The following is a 23,525-nucleotide window of genomic DNA, read 5'->3' on the forward strand; positions in this document are numbered from 1 at the left end:
ATGGCCGGATAAGTGAGGAAGCACTGTACTAGTTTTATTTTATATTAACATATTAGGTATTTTATTATAAACATTAATTATCGTTTGTTAAAGTTCTGACAAGTCTAATTAAAAAATACTTGATGTTTTTATGTTTGTAACACAAGGGGTGTTTAGGCTTGTGCTATAAGTTAAAAGGAAATAGTTTTTTTTTGTGGGTTTTTCGTGCCTTGCTTACGAGTAACATCTTATTAAATCAGTTGATAAACATCTAATGGTTGTCATATACTTCATTAAGAGACACTGTACTATGAGTGTTAGTTAGTAGAAACTGTATAAAACAGTAAACAAATACGATGTATATAAAATGTAAGCACAATAATAAAAATAACTAACAAAAATTAAGAAAAACAGTATAGTTGTGTCCTGTAATGTGCTAGTTCTTAACAATTCAGCGTTTAACAATTGCTTTGCTTTAACAATTCCGTTCAAACAATTTTTATTTCGAAATTTAGAATAACTTCTTCACAAATTTCTTGTAATTTTTTGTTAATCCTCAACTTGCTTGTGGAATGAAAATAAAAAGCTGCGTTATATATTTCTTAACAACTGTTAGACAACGTCTTTTAGTATTTCAAAGTGCTTATGTCATTTTTACATTCCCAAAAATCTTACACCATGTAAATAAAAAAAAAACAATAAATAGTATAAAAAAAGTTCGAAGGACTTTATTTTCACGACAAACTTTGCTTATATTTGCACTCTTTTGTATTTAAATAAAATATTTAAACATATGTCACTCATTTAAAAAAAGTTTATTAATCAATTTCATTGTTTATTAGAACTCGCGAGCCGAGAATTTGTAAACAGCAAGATTTTTACAATTTAAAACAATTATAGATTGCGTTTTTAGTGTTATTATTGTCGTAGTTTGTGCTGTACTTTTTAATTTAGTTTCTAGTAAACTTTCTACTATCTAAAAAAATTTGTTATATAAATAACTTCAAATCAGCAAAGTATAACTTAACTATTACTTAAACCTTTTAAACAAACTTTTACACTAAACTCTTTATGACGTAACTATTTTTAGCTAGACATTTCAAAATCATTGTTTATAACTAAATTTACACTATATTCTTATCAGTTTTTAGCAAGCTTATTCTGATGACGCGCTAAATGAAATTAATTAATATTTATTTTTAATTAATTGACTTATTTTTTGATTTTTAATTTAAATCCAGTACCAAAACTAATTCTTTCGTATTTATATGATAAAATACAGGATTTCATTACACGTGCACTGTGTATTTATGATTTTTTTTGATATAGTCGACAACAATTTGAGTGATTATCATTACAGATAAATTATGTTGATTTGTATGACGATTGTTAGTTTAGTTGTATTAGTCTCATATCAATTTCTTTGTAATATAATCTAATTTTAGCAGGTGAAGAGGCTTTGAATACGAATAATACTTACAGAAAAAATATAAAACAAGTCGATATGTGCGATATGACAGTAACAACTAAGACAGAAGTAGTAGACCAAACAACTCAAATCATTGATCTTGTTAAGAGGTCTCAAAGTACAAAAAACGTAGACCTGCCAATATTAGATGATGACTGTTGTCCTCTACCAAGTTTTGACGTCCCGGCGCCTAGTTTGCGCTGCAAAAACGACAATCTAACCGTTTTACCTGAAACATTGCGAGCTTCCGACTTAGACACTACTGATGTCAGCGAGTTTACTGTCGATCTGGAAATGATTGATAATTTTGTGAAAAATAAAGCAATTGTTGATCTACCAGACTGTCAGATGACTCCGCTGGACAACAAGCTTAAGCCTAGAAGTTGTTCAACTTACAAAAAGAATACTGAAGCTGTAAAAAAAATTGATGTTGATATACCAGTTTTTGAAACCGAAAGTTTGCACTTTAGCCTAAATGGTAAAACAAGAAACAGAGTAAAAAATATTGAAAGTAAAAGTAGTTCAAGTAATGAAGATACAATGCATTCCAACACTAAAGATTTAAACTCTGAAGATTTAAAAGTCATTCCTCAAATAAGCCTATCCCCTAAAAAAAAACTTACCGAAAAAGCTATGGATAAAAAGTATAAACAAAATATCAAGTTAAAAAAAGTAGCGCCTAAACTTAAATCTGAATTGACTGTAAAAAGTTCACCAATAAGTGTTAAGGCGAAAAATAAAAAGGAGTTAGATATGGAGATAAAATCTTTGTACAAGCCACGGCACGACCTTGTTCCTGCTGCTAGTAAAACGTTTGTGGCTCCTATTGGACAACAAGGGCTTTCATTATCAAATGTTGTGAGGTATTTTGTTATAATTGTAAATATCAGCTACTTTTATTTATTTTATACTATTTAACAACAAAGGTGTGAGGCTTATAAATAAATACTTTATAAAACAAAAAAATGTTTAAAAAAATGTTTGAAAAACTTGCTTACTCCCAAGAATTACATAAATTACACAAGATAATTTTTATACGATAAATTGGTTATTAATAAATTTCGGACTTCTTAGAAGATTTTACTGATTTTATCTATAGTTATAATGGTAACTCTCGTGGAAATATTTTATGGAACGCTGATGAGGGCATGTTAGTTTATTCGTGTGGTTCTGTTTGTGTTGTTGAAAATCTTGCTACTGGTTATAAGAGTTTTGCTGTTAATGGTCACACTGAAGAAATCTCTTGCATATCCATGCAAAATAATAGAAAAGTTTTTTATTTTTTAAATACTTCTTGCTTATATTTATTATAACTTTTAAATTTTAACACTTAAAATTAGACTTTATAATTTAACTGTCCTTTGACAAATTTAGTTTTATTCCATATCTTATAAAAGTCAATAACTATAAACTATAAGTCGGTTTTAATAGAATATAAAAATTTGAGATATAATAATTTTATAAAATCTCTACGATAAAAACATATGGACCGCAATTTTTTCATCGTCATTTATCTCGAAAATTTAAGATTTCACTATAGAACTATCTCCTTTTTTTATTTTTTTGAGCTGAAAACCTAAAATTTTTAGGAAATTTTTTTTATTTAGTATATATTATTTCTAAAACTAAATTTTTAAAATATTAAAAAGCATAAATAGTGTTAAAAAAAAAAATCAATAAGATATGTTTTTGGTAAATACAATTTATTCGCTATTTTAGTTTGCACCTACCTTAATGACATAAGAGAGATAAGCTTACTAACTTTAATCATTTATATCTAAAAAGTGGTTTTAAATTTTTTAAGCCTTTAAAAGTTTCTATAGATAACATAAAGTTCTATAAAATATAAATTGTAAATAATAAAGTGAACCTTTATTTGATCTTAATAAGTTTTAAAATTTTAAAATTTACTGCATTAATGTAGGTTTCTAAAATTTTACTTTATGTGTATGTTTTCTTTACTTAGTTAAAACAAATTATTAGCCATTTTAATTTTTTAACAATTTAAAGACTTTATACCCATGATATTGTTGTTATTTCCGAACGTTTATATAGTTTTGTTTCAAATTTGGCTATTAGTTAAAATAAAGAATTTGAATATCAACAACTGATGCAAAATAAAAACAGGTATTGGTTACTGCGTCAGGTAAAAATCAACTCGTTTCAGCAAAAATGACTTTTTGGAGTATAAATCCTTTAAAGGCCCTGACCAGCATTGAAACTAATGACGATGAAATTCTTAGTTTAAAAGTGTCACCAGATGATCAGTTCGTTTTTTATTGAATTTTGTAAGGTTTACTGTATTAAGATATTTAATACGCTAATAATTTTTTGTTAGATTTCTTTTAGTGATAGGCGGTTATGATCAGACAAGTGTTTCAATTTATACTACTTATAACGGTAATCTTTGTCAACCTATACTTCTTGCAAATGCTTCAGTGTCTCCTATTATTATACAGGTGTAGTGTGTTAAGTTATTATGACAGATATACTTAACTAGTCTAACTAGCACTTATATGTTTAAAAAGTAAAAATAACTCTTGATTCAATGATATAGAAACGTTAATCTTGTTGTTTTTGCCTTTATTTTACATTATATATTTTTTTCAGCTTGAACTTGTGTTTACTGACAAATTTTAAGACTATAACTGTTAAAGTTTTAAAGATATCTTTTCATTTTAATTAGATTAATAAGGACACTATACATAAGGATATGAACATACCAATTCGATCATCTAATCACAAGCCTTTGCTAGACTGAGACCGGTTTCTTCCTGGTTTGGACTCATCAGTTAGTCACAACCGAGAAACTTGCAGCCATAAATATAGAAACGGTTTATACACGCAAGCATGGAGCAACCGTTTTCTGGTATTGATCAGTGACGCCAACATTGTCTTTTACTGTGCAACGTTCAATACATTGTCTACTAGGCAAGACAGCTGCTACGCTCGTATTGAATACGATCAACGAAAGTATTGATCTAAGCATGTATAAACCGTCTGTAGATTGATGACAGCAAGTTTTTCGGTTGTGACTGACTGATGAGTCCTAACCAGGACGTCTGATGAGTCTAACCACTAACTAGCACTACCGAAGGCTTGTGGTTTGATGATTGAATTGGTATGCTCAAACCTTATGTTAACTTGGGCTTGTCTCACGGCGACTTTCGCCAATGTTTTCTTTGATAAAGTATATACAGTTATAATTCTATCTAAGCTGTGTTTTTTCTAAGGGGGAATAACCTAAACGTATTTATAACTTATGAAATTTTTAATTTTAAAACAAAGTTATCTAAATGTTTAGAAATATGTAATTTTTATGAAATCTATAATTTTGTACTCATTTTTTTTGTTAAGTAGTTTTTAGTCTTTATCAGTGTATTTTAAGTTTTTTATAAAATATAGTTTTTATTTTATAGACATGCTGGAACAAAAGTACAACTAATAAATTTCTTACTGTTGGTGACCATTCTTCGATAATATTTTGGTTCGTAGATTCTTCCGTTGAAAAAAACAAGGTTATTTAAATATTATCATTAAATATTTTAACTATTTTGTGTTCTAGTTTATATTTGAATTTTTGCAAGACGCTAGACTTTTCTGAATTGAACTTTTTCGTTATTTTTTTACTGCTTGTTTTACTTAACTCTAAATAGATTAAAAAATTCCTTAGTTTTTTTCTTTTTTCCTAAAAATAAGTATACTCTTTGTAGTGATAATAAAAGTAAAGCTATAAAGGCTGTTTATACTAAGTAAGTTTTTTTAATTTTGAAAGTTATAGTTACTGTAATTAAAAACTAGTAATCTACCGGATCCGGATATATTTTTTTCAAATTAAGATCCGGCCGGATGTTGTTCCTGACCTGTTTTTCAATTCAAGATCTGGCCGGATCCGGATCCTAAATGTTTTAGATTTTATGTAGTTTCAGTAGAAAACAAACTTATAAAATTTATTGATATATTACCATTAATTAATAAAAATTGGTTAATATAAATACTTTCTTAAAAAACACAATGTTATTGTCTAAATATTTTGTTTGTATACTAGGAAAAAGAACGTTGTAAAAAAAATCTATGTATATGAAATCTCAGTTTTAAATGTTAAACTTCAAGCTACTTATACGACTAAACTTGAATTTTGTACCTTGTATGATGTAAAAGAAAAATAAATTAAATGTTACAATGCTTAAAAAAAATAATGAACTTTATTTTTGTTATTTTTATATTAAGTATACTTTTATACTTTATTTTATAAAAGTTCGAACTCCAAGATGAACAATAATTTCTGTAGCAACTGTTTATATATATAAAACTAAGTAATTTAGTAAATGACATTTACTCATATCAACGCCATTAAGTTACAAAAAAAAACTATTCTTGTTTTTTCAAGTTGTGATGAAGAAATAAAAGTTTTTTGACGGTTTTTGGAAGCAATCGATTTCGCTTTTGTTCGTACAAGTTACCAGCTTCTGAAAATAACCTTTCGGAATAAACAGAAGATAGTGGTACCGAAAGACACCTTTTTGCTTGCAAACCTGGCAAGATGTGTGTATTTTTTCTTTGAGTTCCACCAAGACAAACTTCAGCTTCTTTAACTTCTTCAGCAGATAAATTTTCTTCAGCCAAAGAAAAACTTATTTTCCGTCTCAATTTCTTGGTCAACTGAATCTTGTTGCTCACTTTCGTGAGTGTTTGCACTTTTTACCGATCTAACTGTAGAATAGAACAACAACAATTTTTTGGGAACAACATTTTTAGGTAGTTGACCTTTGGGTTTATAAGGCGGTACTAGAGGAACTTGACTACTTTGAACAGTCTCACGACAACTATGATTTTTTACTTCTGATTTCAGTAGCCTTACAACCTTCTGTTTGGGATTAGAAGGAAGAAAGTTAAGTCGATACCGTTGATCGACAGATTTTATGAGTAAAAACAAGTCGTTATCAAAGAGGTTTATTCGTGTGCTGTTATTAGTAGTATTAAACCTTCTTCAAAAGCCTCTTCTATGTTTTCTGCCGATTGCTTAGGTTGTAGAACTAATTTGACCGTGTGGACTATTAGCTTTATGATAGAAAAACTTTTTTAGTACTGCTGCATACGGGATTACACTTGGTAGCAATGCGTTGTTTTTACTACTTTACTGCTTTACTATGTAAAAAGGTACAATCAGTTCATTAAGGAAGCTGACAAGTTTTCATTCATCAGCTGTAAAAATATTTTCGGGAAAAACTGAAAAAGCTGATCGCAGAAAGAAAATTCTTTCCAAACTAACTGGATCCAGATCTTTTTTTAAAACTAGTTTTCGGCCAGATCTGAATCCAAGCAAAAAATGGCCAGAACCGGATCTTGGATCCGGTATATCACTACTAGAAACATACAGAAATTTTGTAATATATTTACATACAACTAATAAAAGAATTATATCTTTAGATTTTTATTTATATTATTTGATAGTGAAATTTATACGGTATAGTTATACTAAATAAAATTAGTTTTTATTTATTATATTTTTTTTTTATCATCAAAAAAAATCAGTCTTAAACTCTACCCTTTGCAAGATAAAACTTTCTGGTGAAAAGCGAGTGTATTACATCGTATGTAATTTTACCTGCTCCTTTAGTACTTAACTTTTGATTATTTAAAAACAAAATAAACAAATACTATCTTTGAAACATAACAAACCTTTGTCGACACGCCATTTGGAGAACACTCACAAGGCTAAAATCTCAACACTAAAATCCACAAAGTGTGGGAAAATCATAAAGCTCAATTCCCCGTGTAAAGATTCACTGGCACTACAACAAAAAATCACATCAACAATCCAACCATGTGATCACTGTCACCAGAATGAACTCACAATCAGTTGTTGAAAAAGCACATTAAACTATTATTATAATAACTACATTAGCGTTTAATAACTATCTTAAAACCTAAACTACTATTTTATTGTAATGTTACCCAAAAAAAAAACTGTTAAGAAAATTCGAAGTTTCTGAAGCTCGTATAGGTAGAATAAAATATAGTCTAAAGCAAGTGAGGGGAAAAATCTATATATACAGCTAACAAACTAGAAAACACCAAATAAACAATCATGCATACCCATATAAGTTATTTTTCCTTATCAAAAGACCAAAACTAGCTATTCATAAATTAGTACAAACACACACAAAACTGACCATACGTATATTGAAATATGCAGATGACAATAAAAACTAAAAACAATTGTGCAATATCTGTATATAACAAAGTTTAACAATTAGAGCATTTTAAACTTACTCAGTTTACTGGCTCAACAAGAATTTTTTGTAATTGTATCTAAATTGATCTTTTTTTATGTTTTAAAAATTTTCTGTAACACTAGACCACAATTTAGGACACAAATACCTGAAGGGTGTTGAACTGAATTTAACTAACTGTAATTACGTAAACTGGATTTAATACATTTGTAAAATTACTGCTACAATAAGTATATTAGTTTTCAAATAAATATTTATTTAAAACTATTTTTATATGCTATATTTATTTAACATTTCAAATTCCGACAATTCAAGTAATGACATTTTAAATTACCTTATTAAATTTCAAACTTTTCAAGTTTCGAGAATTAAAACTTCTAAATTCTAAATAGAACAATATAAACTACTACAACTTTCGCAGATTAAGAAAATAATTTTAGTAGTTGTGATTGAACTCTATGTCTTATTTTTTTAATTACATATTTCTACTCATTATTTCTACTTGTTACATTTTTAACTATATTGGATTAAACCAAGTTTGCAGCTTTAGTTATATTGTTAGTGGCGTTTTTATCTTTTTTAAGATTCAGGTTATTTCTTAGATTTTTTATATTTATTTTGATATTTTTATGTACATTTGTTATTTTATTGTAACTACTTTTACATAAAGCAAATTTAAATTTGTTTATTTAAATAAATATCATAAAATTTACATTTATTATTATATATAAAAAATTTAGTATCACTTGCCACCATAGTTAAAATTGCTACCAAGTTTGGTTATATGATGATAAGGAACATATAGAATTAGTTATGTTGTTTTGGCATTTAGAATAATTTAAAGGTACTAAAACAGATGAAAACATAAGTTTCATATTAACTTTAAGTTGATTACGCTTTTTAGCAGATGTACAGCACAAAAGTAGTGTTAAAAAGATTGGCAATTAAACTTTTTGTGTGTAGTATTTTTTAAGTTCTTTAAAGTCTTATTTTAAAATTATTCCATGTTCTTCACCTGATATTAATTGGTGTCGTCATTTTGTTATTTACAACTATTTTTCTAATTCAAGTGTTAAAATCTAAACTATTTTCTAAAATGTTTCCACAAAAAGAAAACTTTAAAGAATTTATTGTGAATCGTGTTAAATAGCTTATTACCTAAACTAAAGTTTAAAAACTATTTAAGTTAAATTTTTAACAGGAATATTTTATTTCGTTGTCTTTCGATAAGTTTTTATCAAAACATGCAAATTTTTTTTTGTAAAGTATGAGTTAGTGTCAAAGTAAAAAGCGCGTATACATCTTTGATAAAGTCTTGAGATTTTCTATGGTATGGCAACAAAAAAAATTTAAACTGTATAAATAATAGTTTGTAAGTAAAAAACAGAAATAAATTGAGAAAAGAGCTTCATTTATAAAAAAAAAATAATATAACTAATACTTAAAGAGTTTAGTAAATTTTTTCTATGGTCAGTATTTTTTTCATTCTCTTGCAACCATGTGTCTGCATGTTGTATTTTAAACACGTTATATTTTTATTTAGTTTATTCATAATAAAATATTTTTACTTTTACCAATTTGTTTTGATTTACTCAGGATATGCTTAAAATGAACGTTGCAAGTATTCCTAACGTTTTGAGAAAGAATTCGAATACATCACAAACAAACGTGTTTACAAGCGTATGTTTCCACTCTGAAAGACATTTATTTTTTGTTGGTAAGTTTTTCATATGTACAAAAATCAAACGTATGTTTTTAAATCAAGTGAAATAAAAACTTTCTATATTAATTAGTTGCTACTGAGTTGTAAAAATGTTAAAGTAAAAAGTAAAAACGAGTTTCTTTCTAAGTTTAATGAAAAAACATATTATGCATATGCTTTTTATTTTAGGTTTCAACTTAAATAAGTATAATTAAAAAAAATATTTCGCTTATAAAAAATATTGTAAACGTTACTATGTGATTATACAAGATTCTTCTTATTACTACTTTATTTTGATAATTTGTCGTAAAAAATTTTCGAGTAAATACATTGTTTAAGAATTAAGAATGTAAGCAAATCAAAGTTTTAAAAACAAAATAAAGTTTACCCATGTTTTTATGTAGATACGTTTTTAGTGAGAAATATTAAAATAAAATATTATATTAAGAGTTTAGGTAATTCAGAGTTGACCTAAATTGGTTAATAAGGTAGTTTAAAACATATAATGCATGTATAAAATTTACCTTTTATTACATAAATTAAGGATTTAATCAAATGGCTAAATCAAAAGTTATAAAACAGTTATTAGAGCTTTGGTTTTTAACTAAACTACAGGTAGCGTTGATGGACGAGTTTCAATGTGGGAAACAAATACAAACACCTGCATTATGCATTGGTTTGCGAGTGAAATGGAAATTTGTTGTTTGGATTCTTTTTCTGACAAGTTATTTGTTGGCGGCTGTGAAAACAATTTGCGATTGTGGAATATTAAGAGACTGTTTGCTGGAACAAAGTATACTCAAGATCCGTTGGATTGCAAACTAATTTATGTAGCCGAACATGTAAGTCTGCTTAGCAAGCAATATTTTTTTACACTGCTGTGTCTTTTTTAATGTGTTATTAAAAAGCTAAAGTAATATTAACATGTAAATAGAAGTAGAAGGTCATGAACAGTTCTTTACTGCTGTCTTTATATAAAAAGTGAATACCTAAAAAATATCTTTTAAAACCTGTAAACTTAACATATCTTAAAAAGTTTTTTTTAGTCCAGTACATTTCGACTAACTTTTATTAGAGACGTACACCAAAATAATTAAAATATGAAAAAATATTCAAAATGTAAATTTAAGCGTTTGCTAATAAAGATCCTAGCAAAACAAGTTCACTGGAATATGTAATAATAATGATAATAAATTTAAACAGTGTTCTTTCTTTATTACACTAACACATATTTCTATGTGTTAACGGGTTAACACTTTCAACGGAGCTATGAAGATCAAGAAATATAAATTTTACTTAGAATAATAAGTATTTTAAAGTGTAGAATAGTTAATCATAAAAAAAACAAGAAAGTAATCAGAGTAATAAAAGTTAATATAATGAATTGTTTAAATTAAACAGTTACGTATAAATAAGTTTCGTTTGAGAAAAGGATCAAGGATTCTAAAAAGTATTTAAAGTAATTAATTTAATGTTTTTACCTATTCGTTTGCTACTTGAAAAGTGGGTGCACGACTATTCTAATTCGGACGTTCAAATATTTAGAAAAAAATTTAAAGAGCCACAACTTAAAAATTATTAAAAGTAAATAAAAAGCGGTTCTATGTCTAACTAATACCTACAAACAATTTTTTTTTTGCACATTTCAAAGTGTTTTTCGTGATATTGCTTAAATACGTTTTATAATATAATAATTTTAAGTAATTTTGAAAATTCTCTTTTAAAAAATCTTTTCTTTTCTTAATTTTATCTTACTACCATAATCTTTCAATTAGACCAGGGGTCGGCGAACTGCGGCCCTCAAGCGGCCTGTGAGCTCCTTTTCAGCCAAAAATATACATTTTAGAAAAATTATAATTTTTGTGATAAAAATTTGCATTTAGACTTATAATTCAATAAATACTCTTCATCAATGGTCTAATGTTGCTTAATTTGTTATATTTTTGATCTTAATTAATATTTTTATACTGATTACTAGATTTTTTTAGCTTAATGCGGCCCTCAAAAGTTTTTTCTAAATAGTGCGGCCCGCGAGCAATTTTTTCTAAAAAATTGGTCCGCGAGTCACATAAGGCTGCCTACCCCTGATTTAGACCTACAACTGCATTTTTTTTTCTCAAACATGTATTATTTTTTGAGCTGTGGCCCTTTTAAAATTTTTTTACGAATTCAAATTGTCTTGTATCCTTGAAAACTTTATACCAAGTATTTAGTAAAAAATACCAATAATTTTAAAACTTTTAGAAAAGCTTGTTAATGATTACGTTAAAGCTTAATTTCCTCAGTAGTTTTTACCTTAGTGACAGAACTTACCTGTGAAGCTAATTAGATTAAAAAAAAATAAAGATAAAACTTTACCAAAAATCTAGTACTACTTACTTGATTTATTAAAAATATTTAATTTATTAGAAGCATGCTTATTACCTTGTTTTACCGTAACAACCCATATAAACTTGTGCTATATACTATAAATCATTAATCAGGTTACATCGTCTTCTTTTGCCCAAGAGCTCGATCAAGGAATAATAGGAACACATTCAGGAGGTGTTTATCACGTAGACTGGGTCGAACGGTCGCTGACATCACTCGTAACAAGCCATGAAAAAACTGTAAGTTTTTACTTTCTGTTGAAAACCCATTGATTACTGGCAGCATAAGTTTTTGCATAAAATGATAAAAATAACACTTTAACATTAGATATTTTGATATTAACATGCTTTTCGTTTAATTTATACTAGCACAAACAAGATTAAAAAAAAATTTTCGAACTCTGAAAAATATTGTTAAAAAGTATCGTTGGTTTCTACAATCTAAAATTTTTAAATTTTTTTACAAACATAGATGATAAAAATCTAGTTAAATGCAATACGTAAATTCGTGTTTAGATAAAAATTTAATGGAAGAAAACTGTTTCATAGTATAAGTTTATAAAGTACATTTATTCGTTATAACTTTTATTCTAATGTTTTATTTACGTGTTTTTGTAACTTTAATTTTTAATAAAAAAAAATTGTTTATTAAAAATAAGTTTTATTAAATGAAATAATTTTACTTACTTTGAAATAATAATAATTTAAGTTGTTTTTGAAGTTATGAAACTCATAAAAAGTTCTTTATTCTTATAATATTATAATACCTTAAGTAGTTTAATCAGTTTCAATTTTTTTATTAAAAAAACTTTTTATAAAAAGTTTTGAATACAATGATGCATTACAACAGATAAATGGAGTAGATTTTTCTTATGATGGTAAATATTTGGCTACCTGTTGTGATGCAGGTCTTATTTGTATCTGGTCAACTAATGATTTTCAACTTGCAGCAAAGTTTCAGGTTTTTTTTTCTAACCTAGTTGAAATTATCTTATCTTATATGTAGCTATACTAAGTTTATGATACTAAGGTGTATGATGACCTCAATTTGATGTTCTAACGCGCCTAACATGTTGAAATTACATTAAGGCAATATACCTTTATATGTTTGTGTTTTTAGTTAATTGTCTACTTTAAAAATTTATTCTAAATTCTTAATAAATAAACAACGTGCACTCTATTGACGAAATATCTTTTTTAACACATCTAAAGTTTAAATTTGACTTAAAATTACAGCATAAAATATAAATGGAAGCAGAAAGAATATTTCTGAAATAACAGTTTGTGAAGTAATTATTAAAAATTCAAGCCAATTAAACTAATTTTTTGAAGCATTACAATAGAAAAGCATTTCATTCAGATAAGTATCACTTAAAAGAGTCATCAATCGGTACATAGTATCCAGTCACCACATTATTATCTAGACAAAAGACAAACTTTTAAGTATATGCCACAAAATAAAATAATTTCACAAATTTTTCATCTACTTTTCCCTTTTAAAGTTCTGAGACATCGTTTAAAACCTTCCGCACAAAATACATAAAAGAAATTAGCGTTACTGTTACAAAAAAAATTATAAGCAACAAAAAAGATAAAGGTGGTCTTTTTGTATAATTATTTTTTCGTCTTTATAACGAAGTAAGCGAAAAACAGCACATTATTCTTCCGAATTAGATTGCATTCGAGTGATCTATTCAATCAAATAATTGTCAAGAGATTTTATTATTTTTTGCTATCCAAATCTCCGTTTTCCAAAAGATCATGAGAGTATTTTATAACAGTTTCTTTAACTTTTTATGGGTTTTCCAGTGGTCGTATAAGTTTTCTGTTTCTGGCTGATGGTATGAACGTTGTTTTTTCACATTTACACATATATATAACTAGCGAAACCCATTTTATCAGTAATAAATCATCTACATCTTGTTTTATAAATAATAAAAATCACTCATTTATTATTGATTTATTTGATAAAATTAGTTGATCATTATAGTAGTTCGATATCGTGCACTAGCTTCATATTAGTTTTTGGATGTCGGTAAATTTATATAAGTAAAAATACTTTAAAGTAATCAAACTTTCTTTATCAATTAAAAATATAATTATTTTGTGTCACTTTGCTATTTTGGTCACGAAGCTCTACGTAGCTAAAGTAGGTCATACTCAATTTTTTATTGAAACTGAGTAAGTACTTATCTTTATGAATGTTGTTTTTCAATTAACTGTTTTCTTAGAATCTCGTATTAATAAAAACTTTAACTTATATTCTAAACATTATAAGACTGTTTAGAAGAAATTATAGTGAAAATTTTCTCAAAAAAAAAAGGTTTTTTATTAGTTAATCAGTTTATTTTTAATAATAGACTGCATTTTTAATTGTTATTAGTTTATTAAAAAAAAATATTAGTACTAATTTATTGTTTTACGTAATTATAATTTAAAAAAACTTTGTGCTTTCCAAGTTAACATGATTCAATAAGTTGTCAATTTAAACTTAAGTTGTTAATTATAATCACATCGTGTTTTATAAACATGCTTACCAAAAAAATCTCCTTAAATATAAAAACTAAAGTATGTATACTCCTAAAACATGTAATGGTAAATAAAGTTTAAAAAAAAAGTTTTCATTTCGAGAAAAATATATGTACATATAAATAAAACATTATTAAAAACTGACGCTTAATATATTTAATTAATAATATCGTTTTACGAAGTTTTCATGAAGAAATATCGTTAGCTTTATTTTAATTAAATACTTAGTCAAATAGTCTTTATATTTAAACTAACTTATTTCAAGAATATAAACAATATTTTCGATCTAGATATGTTAGTGTAGTAGTTAAAGTAATCACAATATTTTACTTATAATGTATGCTAAAACTTAAATGCTGCGAAATTGTTTTTACAGATTCTCAATGGATTTTAAATTCTTATACAGGTTCATAAATCAATACTTTATTACAGGTAAACGGGGCCAAGTGTTCTTGTTTAAAGTTTTCGACTAAAAACCATTTGGTTGCTGTTGGTTTAAGTGACGGATTTTTGCAGATTTATGATATGAACAAGGTTTTTTGAATTCTTTATTAAGCTTTTGTTTGTAGTAATTTTATTATTAAGAATTAAAACCTTTGAATTTTGCGAATAAACTATAACTACTTATAGTTATGTATTTCTGAAATGTTAGCGAAATAATATAAACCCTTACAAAAAATGTATTTATATACTAGTAAATGGGATTAAGTAAAATAAATGACCCCGGGGTCATTATTTTTACTTAATCAAAATTTTTCTGGTGTCATATTTATTACTTGTTCAAACTTTTAGGGTCATTATTTTTACTTGATTCATTTATTTTTTGTTTATTTGTAAACTTACTGTTACCCCTTACCCTTAGTCGGTAACTTTTTCCTTTTTGGTACTTTGTTATTATTGTTTATATATTTAACTTTATTATTATATACTTTTAAATATCACTGTTACCCCAAACCTTACCATTGATCTGTGTTTTTTTATCGTTTAATATTTTTTTTTGGTTTTTTTGAAGTTTATTATTTTTTTCTTTTATTATTATTTTTTTTCTTTTTATCTAACTTTTACTTTAACTGTTACCCCTAACCTTTACACTTAATCGGTATTTTTTTAATATTTTTAATTTTTTTTTACTCTTGTGCAAAATTGTCACTAGTGCAAAACTGACCAAAATTAAAATGTTTCACAGCATAAGAAAGTCCAGGCTTCTGCTCTGCAGACTTTCGCCGATATTTTTGTTGATTTATATAGTGTTACATCTTTATACTTTTTACTATAAGAAAACTTTTTAATTAAAATTTTTGTACATGACAAATAAAAAAAATATTACAGCTAAAAAAATTGAAAAAGTTTAAAGTTCACGAAACTTCTGTAACATGTGTCGAGTTCGCTACGTCAGATCAGATCATTTGTTGTGATGAAAAAGGATCCGTTGCATTTGTTGATGTCAGCACAAACATTATACATCAATTTGACAGCGAACATAGAACTAAAATCAACAATATACAAGTATCACCACATAAAGTCAGTTTTAAAAAAGTTAATTTTATATTAAAGATGCTTAAGATTAGTTGTAGTGAATTGAAATCAATACGTTACATAAAGTTTACTTTGTTCTTCAGTAAAATTATTTCTAAAAGTTATTATTTTTATTTTGGTAGACATATTTATTCATTATATAAATGTAGTGTAGTCAAAATTATTTTATATCTAACTTTTTTACCAAAAGTATTATTCTTTTTTATTTATATTTTTTGGATTTTGATCATACATGATAATAAGAAAGTAGTATTTTTATTAGTTTTATAAAAAACAAAGATAAAATAACATAACTTTTAATTTAAATATATTATTGTCTTTAAAGTATTTAACTACACGTATTACTATTACGTAAGTTACTAAAAATATATAACACAATGCATTTCATTTTATTTTCTTTAAATTTATTTAAGTACTTTCAAGTAGGACTCGTCAGAAATTTTTTCCTACTGGATTGGAATGAATACAAATTGAAATGAAATTAAACTGCAGTTTAAAGTTTTAAGATATAAAATGACGTAATACTCAAATGTTAAAAATTAAATAAGTGCTAATGCTAAACAAATTTGGTATACTAATAAAACTCGGTAGAATTAAAACTATCTAAATAAAGAAGCGATAAAAATTTTAAATTAAAACTCTGCTTAAAAATAAAGTTTAACAAGAAACTAATTACTTTAAAATTACTAATATAAGGATTTAAAAAGTCTAGTTTGGTAAACGAACTTTTTCTGCTTACATAAACTGGGCCTTAAAGATTGAATACATAAGGCTTCCAGAATATGCAATTGAAAAGAGTTCTCTGCTCTCACTAAGACTGAAAAATGGCCCTTTTTATAATTTTTAACACGCTCAGGATTGTCCAACAAATGTTGCCCAATCGCCGAGAAGTATTTTTTAGTTGGTTTCTCAGAACGGCCATCAAACCACTTTTTCAAGACTTTCGGAACATGTTGATCGATTCTTACATGAAACTTTTGAGATGTTTTTCCCACGTAGTCACTACCACAGTGACAACTAAATTTATAGATGATGTTACTTTTTTCATGGGTGGGAGAAACATCTTTGTAAATTCCATTTAGAGGTCGATCAGTATACAAAACTGTTCTTAAATGAACAGAGCTGAAAACTTGGCTTATTTTCTCTGAAATTTTCTTAGAAAACCTCTCAGAAATATTTCCAAGGTAAGGAAGTTTTAAGTATACTGGACACTTCTGAGGGCCAATCATTTTTAAAGCTGTTGAACTTCTAGCTCTTGTTATAACTTTCGAAACTAAGTTACCTGGATAACCAAGCGAAAGGAAAGTGTTTTGAAGTGTTTTCAACTCGCCTTCAAGAAAGCAAGGAGAACAAAGTCTGGTGAAACGCTTCACCATACCCGTTAAAACTCCTAACTTCTGTTTGACTGGACCAAAAGATGCCCACGGAACAAATAATGCTTCTAAATTTAATTTACGATGAATTTTAGTTAAAAGTTCCCCCTCAGCTGATCGTTGGACACAAACATCTAAAAAGTTTAACGAATTGTTGTGTTCTTCTTCTTTTGTAAAACTAAGATTTTTGTGAAGATTATTAAGATCATTAAGAAAATTGGAGCTCTCTTGTCTATTTTCAAACATAACAAAAGTGTCATCTACGAATCAAAGATACATGAGAGGACTTTTACAGTTCAAAATTAACTTACTTTCTAGGTAACCAACAAAAATATTAGCCAAGTTTTCAATACCAAAAAGAAACATAAGTCGTGAGGTAGTCTTTAGTAATTTTGAATATTTGTCAGCACAGTTAAACCATCATAAGCCTGTAAGTACTGAAGCTCATAACAGTTTAGATGCCAAACTTTGTGATTTTGCACATAGTTATAGTGGTACACAAATTGATTTAGGTGATTTCAGAATGATTAAGAATTGCATAAAAGAGCTTAAACAACTTAAAAATGACAAAAACATTATTATCACAAAACCGGGTAAAGGTTCTGGTGTTGTAATTTTGAATTCTTCTGATTATGTTAGTAAAATAGAAAATATATTAAACGATTGCACTAAATTCAAACATATAGGTTCTGTGAACTCTTTTGATTTCATAGCACGCATTGAACTTTCTTATCAAAGGAAAATGTTAGGTTGGTACAAAAATAATTCATTAGTAAAATTACGTATAATTCAATCAGACCGGTAGGCTCACAACGTCCGAAAGTGTATGGTCTTCCTAAAGTTCATAAAAATGATTGCCCTTTAAGGCCAATTTTATCAATGATAGGTTCGCCACAAAATGATTTGGCAAAATTCTTAGTAAAAACACTTGCACCAGTTTTACACAAATTTTCAAATTACTCTCTTAAAGATTCTTTCCAATTTATAGAAAAAATTAGTCTAATTCCTCGTTCCAAAGTCAAAAGTAGCTATATGATTTCATATGATATCAAAAGCTTGTTCACTAGTATTCCAGTAGTGGAGGTTATTGAAATTTGCTTAAAGGTATTGTATCATTCCGATTTAAAACACCCTCAGATGCCGGAATTTGTGTGCAAAGAAATGTTACACATGGCTGTGTTAGGTGTTGAGTTTAGTTTTGAAGGTAAAATGTATAAACAAATAGATGGGGTTGCAATGGGTTCACCTTTAGGTCCTATCTTGGCTAATATTTTTGTTGGTTACCTAGAAAGTAAGTTAATTTTGAACTGTAAAAGTCCTCTCATGTATCTTCGATTCGTAGATGACACTTTTGTTATGTTTGAAAATAGACAAGAGAGCTCCAATTTTCTTAATGATCTTAATAATCTTCACAAAAATCTTAGTTTTACAAAAGAAGAAGAACACAACAATTCGTTAAACTTTTTAGATGTTTGTGTCCAACGATCAGCTGAGGGGGAACTTTTAACTAAAATTCATCGTAAATTAAATTTAGAAGCATTATTTGTTCCGTGGGCATCTTTAGGTCCAGTCAAACAGAAGTTAGGAGTTTTATCGGGTATGGTGAAGCGTTTCACCAGACTTTGTTCTCCTTGCTTTCTTGAAGGCGAGTTGAAAACACTTCAAAACACTTTCCTTTCGCTTGGTTATCCATGTAACTTAGTTTCGAAAGTTATAACAAGAGCTAGAAGTTCAACAGCTTTAAAAATGATTGGCCCTCAGAAGTGTCCAGTATACTTAAAACTTCCTTACCTTGGAAATATTTCTGAGAGGTTTTCTAAGAAAATTTCAGAGAAAATAAGCCAAGTTTTCAGCTCTGTTCATTTAAGAACAGTTTTGTATACTGATCGACCTCTAAATGGAATTTACAAAGATGTTTCTCCCACCCATGAAAAAAGTAACATCATCTATAAATTTAGTTGCCACTGTGGTAGTGACTACGTGGGAAAAACATCTCAAAAGTTTCATGTAAGAATCGATCAACATGTTCCGAAAGTCTTGAAAAAGTGGTTTGATGGCCGTTCTGAGAAACCAACTAAAAAATACTTCTCGGCGATTGGGCAACATTTGTTGGACAATCCTGAGCGTGTTAAAAATTATAAAAAGGGCCATTTTTCAGTCTTAGTGAGAGCAGAGAACTCTTTTCAATTGCATATTCTGGAAGCCTTATGTATTCAATCTTTAAGGCCCAGTTTATGTAAGCAGAAAAAGTTCGTTTACCAAACTAGACTTTTTAAATCCTTATATTAGTAATTTTAAAGTAATTAGTTTCTTGTTAAACTTTATTTTTAAGCAGAGTTTTAATTTAAAATTTTTATCGCTTCTTTATTTAGATAGTTTTAATTCTACCGAGTTTTATTAGTATACCAAATTTGTTTAGCATTAGCACTTATTTAATTTTTAACATTTGATTATTCCGTCATTTTATATCTTAAAACTTTAAACTGCAGTTTAACTTTATTCCAATTTTAATTTTTCATTCCAATCCAGTAGGAAACAATTTCTGACGAGTCCTACTTGAAAGTACTTAAATACATTTAAAGAAAATAAAATGAAATGCATTGTGTTATATATTTTTAGTAAGTTATGCACCGGAAAAAAGCTATTACGTAAGTAAAATAGTAAAATTATTTTTGTAGTTTGAGCTATTATGATTTATCTATTTCCATGATTTATTTTTTCAACTTTTACCATCATAACTTTTTTATTTTAATCATAATTGTGTTTTCATTCCAATCCAGTAGGAAACAATTTCTATTTTTTCAACTTTTACCATCATAATTTTTTTATTTTAATCATAATTGTGTTTTCATTCCAATCCAGTAGGAAACAATTTCTGACGAGTCCTACTTGAAAGTACTTAAATAAATTTAAAGAACATAAAATGAAATGCATTGTGTTATATATTTTTAGTAAGTTATGCACCGGAAAAAAGCTATTACGTAAGTAAAATAGTAAAATTATTTTAAAAACTTTGTTTTAATTTAAGTTTATAGACCATTGTGTATTGTGTATTCAATGTTACACGTTTCAAACAGTACATACAAAAATATCAAAGTAAGATGGCGAATACAATCGACGGTAACAATTTGTGCTTGTTTGCGGCAAATAATAGAAGAGTAAGTGTGTGGTCTTGTGATTGGTCGAATCATCTTTTCCCGCTAGTTGATTGGCTCACTTTTCCTGCGCATAAACATACTGTTCATGGCAAAATGCACAAAAAACGAAAAAAAGTAAAATATTGAGTAGAGTATTATTTTCATCTTTTGTTGTTAGTTTATGTTACAGTATATAGTTGTATTACAGAGTCTTTAGGGTGCACGACAATTCAAATTCCAATATTTTAAGTTTTGAGTTTGTAGTTTGAGCTATTATGATTTATCTATTTCCATGATTTATTTTTTCAACTTTTACCATCATAACTTTTTTATTAGATTATCATATAAATTTTTAACATTTTTATTTCAGTTAGTTTTCTAAAGTACGGCCCTTAAATTATTTTTTATAAGAATCTGAATTGTCATTTGAACAACTATTTTATCTTAAGTGAAAATATTTTAGGAACTAGTTTTTTGATTTTAAATTATCTAAGAATATTTTTTAATTTGAATTCGTAAAATTCTTAGTGTTGAATTCAACTTGTAATTAAAATTTTGTAATATCAAATTAATTCATAATTATTATATTATAATTAAAGGTTTTTATTTATTTTTTAAATACGTTTTATCAAATTAAAGTTTTTTTCAAATCAATTATACAATGCTAAATGCCATAATGTTGTTAATTGCTTTTTTAAGTACAAGTATGTAAAAATTTTTCAATTGTGTAAATCTTAATTTCTACTTTTCTTAACTTTAAAGAATCAGCATTATTTGGAAAATCCACCAAGTTTATGTTTTTTCCATCCCACCGATTCAGACTTGTTAGTTTATACGGGATACGGACTCGACAAATCTGTTCAACAATACAGCTTATCAAAAAAACAAGTATGTTTTTTTAACACCGTAATAAAACTGTTTTAGTATTAATATTGTATATAAAAAAATATGAACTTAGTTTTAACTCTATTTTAATAATGCTGCATGTTAATTTTACCTAATTAGTTTTGCTCTGAACAAAAATTTGCACTCAACTTTAAATTAAATTTCTTAGTTTATTGACTGTATTAATCAGAATAATTAATTGTTAGGGGTGTAAATGTAATTTTATAAAATAGTTGTTTAAGTAATAAAAAACAAGAAAGTTTAGTAATAAAAGTTAAAGTGATAAATTCATGGATTAAGAAAAGATCAAGATAAGTGTAAAAAATTTAAAATTTAACGGCCGACATGTTACTGATTCGCTTCTAAAACCCCTGTTCTTTAACACAAACAGTTTTGTGTTTTTTAAATAGTAAGCAGTATACGTTTACAAACACACTTCTGCTAATATTTTCTGTGTTTTTTCTGCTAAACCCATCACGTTTTTGAGTTAAGTTTTGTATATTTACTTTGCTCGAATACTCTCTTTTTAGATTAAAATTTGTTGTATTAACTTTAGATTGTAAAGAAAACTTCAATATCACGCTGGCCATCTTGTATGAGGCTGCTAGACGAAGTGAACATCGCCGTAGTGGGAACTAACTCCAGGCTCGTTCAGCTTTTAGATCTTAAGCACGCTACATTTCAAGATTATTTGCTTCATTCATCATCCGTTCAGCATTTGTGTGTTTACAAAAACAAGCTTGTTTCAACCTCTAAATTTGGAAGTATTTATGTGTGGGAACTAACGCTAAATGATAACGCTTTAAGTAGTTGAAGAAAAATATAACGCTTGTTTTTAATATATTTTTAGTTTTAAAAAACTTTTAAGTAAAAATGTATACTTTATGGCTTAAATCATTTTTATATAATAATTTAGTTTGTATTTCTAATTTTTTTTTTATCTTATTATATTTTTCTTATCGACGCTTTGAGTTAAACATTGTTTGTAATAATTAGAGTAATATATATGAGAAAATAACTTAAAATTAAAAAAAAGTCAAAAAAACTAATAGTGAAATATAACTTTTTTTACTCTAAACTATAAAAGTCTTCTTTAAAACCTGTAGAGGTCATAACGTTTTCTATAATAAATAACAATTTACTTTAAAAATATGTTATTTTATGATATATTTTATAATTTAGATACTTAACATACTTTTTTTCTACAAAAAACTGTACTGCAACAAACAATTTACAAATAAGTACTGTATTATAATGTATTCATATTTAACATTAAAAAATAGATGTTTAATAGCATATTAAAATAAAACATGTTACAACAGTTTTTTCAAATAAATATTATTAAAGTTGTGTAATTTTTTCATTTAAATTAATAATCGTATCAATTTAAAAAACTACAATTTAAGATAATAAAAACAATTTTATCATTACATTTTTACGATACTAAACATGCCTGATAACTGATTTTTGTCCATCTTTGTTATCTTCATACCAATTCAATATTTTTTTATTGTAAGAATATTCGTATTTTTTATACACTGTGTCTAAATATCTTTTAGTTTAAGTATGTGTTCTTATGTATAAACATAAATATCTTTTTCAAATTTATATATATTTAAAAAGGTGTATAAGTTAATATGAATACATTTTCAAACATTTAGATGCTTTCTCACTAAAATAAGTTTCAAGTAGTTTATATCTATATTGTGCATTGCTTACTTGTTTTATACTTAATTTGCCGTTGACTCAGTAATATTTTTAGCTTTATTGTTAGATTTAAAGAAACTTTAGATTGCTAAATAACGTATTTTATACCTGTCTATTTTATTTACTTGTTGTATTCATAACTTTTTCGTTTTAGAAACAATCATTTACTTTATTTATGTCTTTTAAATAAAAAAATTCTCCGAGAAATGACTTTTTGCTGATAATTTTTTTTTTCATTTTATTTGTAATTAGTTTATTTATCTAAAAATAACATGCAATACAAGTTTAAAATAACCTAATATTCACTAAAAAAGCTTGTATGTATAACATCTAGTTTAAATATTCAAAAATTAAAAAAGCTTCCAGTCAAATTATTTATCATTAAACTACATACCTTTTTCAAGACAAAAGAAATGTTTTCAAAACAGTTTACTGCTTAAAAATAAATTAATTATAAAAGAAACAGTTTTTTTGTAAATGTTTTAAGGAATAAAAGTTTTTTCAATGTAAACAAATATTTTAATTTTTTTTGTGTTGTAACAGTTTGTAAATGCTTAGAAGGTATAAAATATAAATTTTTGATAATGAAAAAGTGCTTATTTCC

General features: G+C 26.6%; 1 protein-coding gene across 1 annotated transcript in view; it reads left to right on the top strand.

Moving 5' to 3' along the window:
- LOC145841388 (WD repeat-containing protein 90-like) overlaps positions 1–22,098 on the top strand; it is a 46,527-nt gene extending 24,429 nt beyond the window's left edge. The window contains exons 23-36 of the mRNA XM_082948749.1: positions 1,425–2,310; positions 2,547–2,718; positions 3,575–3,714; positions 3,786–3,906; positions 4,867–4,965; positions 9,280–9,400; positions 10,001–10,227; positions 11,869–11,994; positions 12,605–12,715; positions 14,716–14,817; positions 15,631–15,804; positions 20,270–20,464; positions 21,092–21,217; positions 21,771–22,098. Coding sequence (XP_082804875.1) covers positions 1,425–2,310; positions 2,547–2,718; positions 3,575–3,714; positions 3,786–3,906; positions 4,867–4,965; positions 9,280–9,400; positions 10,001–10,227; positions 11,869–11,994; positions 12,605–12,715; positions 14,716–14,817; positions 15,631–15,804; positions 20,270–20,464; positions 21,092–21,217; positions 21,771–22,028 — 2,858 coding nt within the window. The 3' untranslated portion in view covers positions 22,029–22,098. The remainder of the gene's footprint in view (positions 1–1,424; positions 2,311–2,546; positions 2,719–3,574; positions 3,715–3,785; positions 3,907–4,866; positions 4,966–9,279; positions 9,401–10,000; positions 10,228–11,868; positions 11,995–12,604; positions 12,716–14,715; positions 14,818–15,630; positions 15,805–20,269; positions 20,465–21,091; positions 21,218–21,770) is intronic.
- Positions 22,099–23,525: the final 1,427 nt, after the last annotated feature.

Source organism: Thalia democratica, chromosome 7, assembly GCF_965202585.1.
Source record: "Thalia democratica chromosome 7, ktThaDemo2.hap1.1, whole genome shotgun sequence".
Taxonomy (NCBI): Eukaryota; Metazoa; Chordata; class Thaliacea; order Salpida; family Salpidae; genus Thalia; species Thalia democratica.